The 2,764-nt window shown below is 34.8% G+C and overlaps 1 protein-coding gene across 1 annotated transcript in view; it reads left to right on the forward strand.

The window, feature by feature from the left end:
- Window positions 1-2,764, forward strand: part of LOC107692241 (WD repeat-containing protein 18) — a 41,751-nt gene continuing 38,987 nt past the window's right edge. The window contains exons 1-3 of the mRNA XM_016491205.1: window positions 1-226; window positions 1,318-1,428; window positions 2,052-2,185. Coding sequence (XP_016346691.1) covers window positions 17-226; window positions 1,318-1,428; window positions 2,052-2,185 — 455 coding nt within the window. The 5' untranslated portion in view covers window positions 1-16. The remainder of the gene's footprint in view (window positions 227-1,317; window positions 1,429-2,051; window positions 2,186-2,764) is intronic.

Raw genomic sequence — 2,764 nt, forward strand, 5'->3', positions numbered from 1 at the left:
GCTTTGTGAATCCAACATGTCGGCGCCCGTGGAGGTAGTTCTGTGTGCAGATTCAGCGGGTCAGCTGTTTAACTGCGCGGTTTTCGACCCTCATTCCGGGTCAGAGTTCTTGTCCTATAGCGGGGGCAACACCTCTTCCCGGTCTTTAACAGTCCTGAACGGAGAATACATATTAGGAGCTCAACTCGGCAAGAACTTCATCAACGTGTGGGAGATCCAAAGAAAGGTGTGTAGAGCTGCTGCATCTAACGTTAGTTAATACTGAAAATAAGCATCACTGATATTACACTCAAGAATATAGTAATAAATAGCAGAATTGTTCAGAAAAAGTGTTCTTCAGTTTAATTAAAAGATGAGTGTTAATGGACAGTTGACATGTCAAGCTATGAGAGCGGAACTTGAGTGCTGCACAGCGTTTTATAATTTTTGTATACTTTTTAAAATGTGTCACATCGTAGAAGTTATTTAAATGAAAGCAAAGAAGCTCGAAACTGAAAAAGTGGTCTAAACTATAATATTTGTTACATACTAAAATACAAATATCAGCTGAAAAATATTGCAGTCGTCACTGGAAAAATAAAGTCCTGATTTTCATATTTTAATAAGCATTATGCAGTAGGCCATTCCAGGATGATAAACAAGTTTTTAATTGTAGGAGAAGATCTACCAGTATGTTCTTTCGGTCAAACCCCCTTATCCACAAAGCGTGTTTTGTTAGATTGTATTGGTTTTAACCCTGTGAGAAACCTTTGAAATATTTAAGTTAAACCAAATATAGTTTTAGAGTACCAAATATAATATAATATAGTACCAAATATAGTTTTACATTTTCTCACCATGAAAATAGCCATGAGAGCTGGCATGGCGTTAAACAAACAAACATTAATAAGTGTTATTTACACACATCTGCTCATGATATAAAATATAGACTAACTATTTAATAAATAGCCAACAGTTTATTGGTTTATCATGGCTACCAGAGATTAAAAAAGTAATACTGGTTTATACAGATGACTGTGTTGTGTGACTTGGTTTGTCAACGTGATTATAGGCCTAGAAACAGACAGATTATAACTGTTTTGGTTCAGTGAATGAAGGTGAAAGTGCACCTGTCAGAAATATGAACAATATAAAATTTTGTACAGCCAGAAATATGTGCTCTCACTCATGTAACTAAAATATTACTCTGTTTTCCTGCAGTATTTAAAATTCAAATCTAAGTACGTTTAATGGCTGTCACTGCTTGTGAGTTCCAGATGGACCCTATTGTGAGAGCACCTGAATAACCTTTTAATTCTGCACATTACCACCTTTCAGGACCAGCTGCAGCAGAAGATCGTGTGTCCTGGGATCGTTACGTGTCTCTGTGCGTCTCCTGATGGTCTCTGTGTACTGGCAGGCATTGCTGAAGCTATATACCTGTGGGAGGTGAGTGAGGAGACGGGTTTTGGGCATCAAGAAATATTGCACAGTTTTTCTGTGTTTTGACATAATTCTCATTCAGTTAATTCATTAAGAAATACATTCAAAGTGCATGCTCTTCTATGATGATCATGTGATTGATTTTCTGACTTAAAACCTATCACTATTATTTTATGATAGTGATAGTTGATCTATAGTATTCAGGACTGAAGAAAGAATGAAGTCTGAGGTTATAAAATGCCATATGGTGCGACAAAAAAAAACGTAATAATATTTATGAATTAATAATTAACAGTATTTGTAAAAAAAAAAATACCTTGAAAAATATATTTCAAAATTTGAAAATAATAATGCTCACATATATTTAAAGCGTGAGGATATGTACCTTTTACTTGATGGTTACAAGTCATCACATTTTTTAAAGTAAGTAATTACTTTTAAGTTTTAGTTGAAAATGGCAGAAAGGTTTTTTAAAACCATATGACCAACATGAGTGCACATGAACGTGATTTATTGTGGACACACTTATTTGTCATTAACAACAAGTGGCTTACAGTCGTCTCTGCATATTAAGCTGGGACAGCAATCATATTTTATCATCATCTTTAACTTTTAATACTTTCTAATAGATGTCAACAGGAAATTTGCTGGCTATTTTGAGTCGACACTATCAGGACGTGAGCTGCATCTGTTTCACTGATGACGGCAGTCATTTTGTGTCGGGAGGGAAAGACAATCTGGCTCTCATATGGAATCTCTCCAGGTGCGTTAAAAGCTTCACTAATCATTTCTCTTATTTTTTCAATGTTATTTGTGGTCTTACTGAGTGACAGCAAATCTACAGAGGTTTTCTCTGTTATCAAAGTTACACATGCAGGAAGTCGTTTTGAAGTATGTTTTTTGCCTTTTTGACTTGAGTAATGAACTAGTATTTGGAAGATTTGTAGAAAAGCGGTGAAGTCCAATAAATGCATTTATTTCAATACTATTGCTTGCTCTCCTCCCATAATACACCAAGCCCTTGAAGCGACGTAATACATTTAGTTAAAAACATGAGTGAGTGAAGTGACATGTGGCCAAGTATGGTGACCCATACTATAAAGGTGACATTGTTAAATTGCTGATCGACTTCTCATATTTAGTGTTTGGCAAGAGTGTGTAGTAGAATTCCATCTAAGAGATGAGACTAGAATATTAACACAACACAATGAATAATTGTTCCATTTATTCATTAAATATCACTGGATTATTACAATTACCATGTATGGAAATGTAAACTGATATTTCCTACTGACACACTACAGCAAAATATAGAAATAAATAGCTTTTTTTTTTTTACTGT

Source organism: Sinocyclocheilus anshuiensis, unplaced genomic scaffold, assembly GCF_001515605.1.
Source record: "Sinocyclocheilus anshuiensis isolate Anshui unplaced genomic scaffold, SAMN03320099.WGS_v1.1 scaffold827, whole genome shotgun sequence".
In the NCBI taxonomy this organism is placed as follows: domain Eukaryota; kingdom Metazoa; phylum Chordata; class Actinopteri; order Cypriniformes; family Cyprinidae; genus Sinocyclocheilus; species Sinocyclocheilus anshuiensis.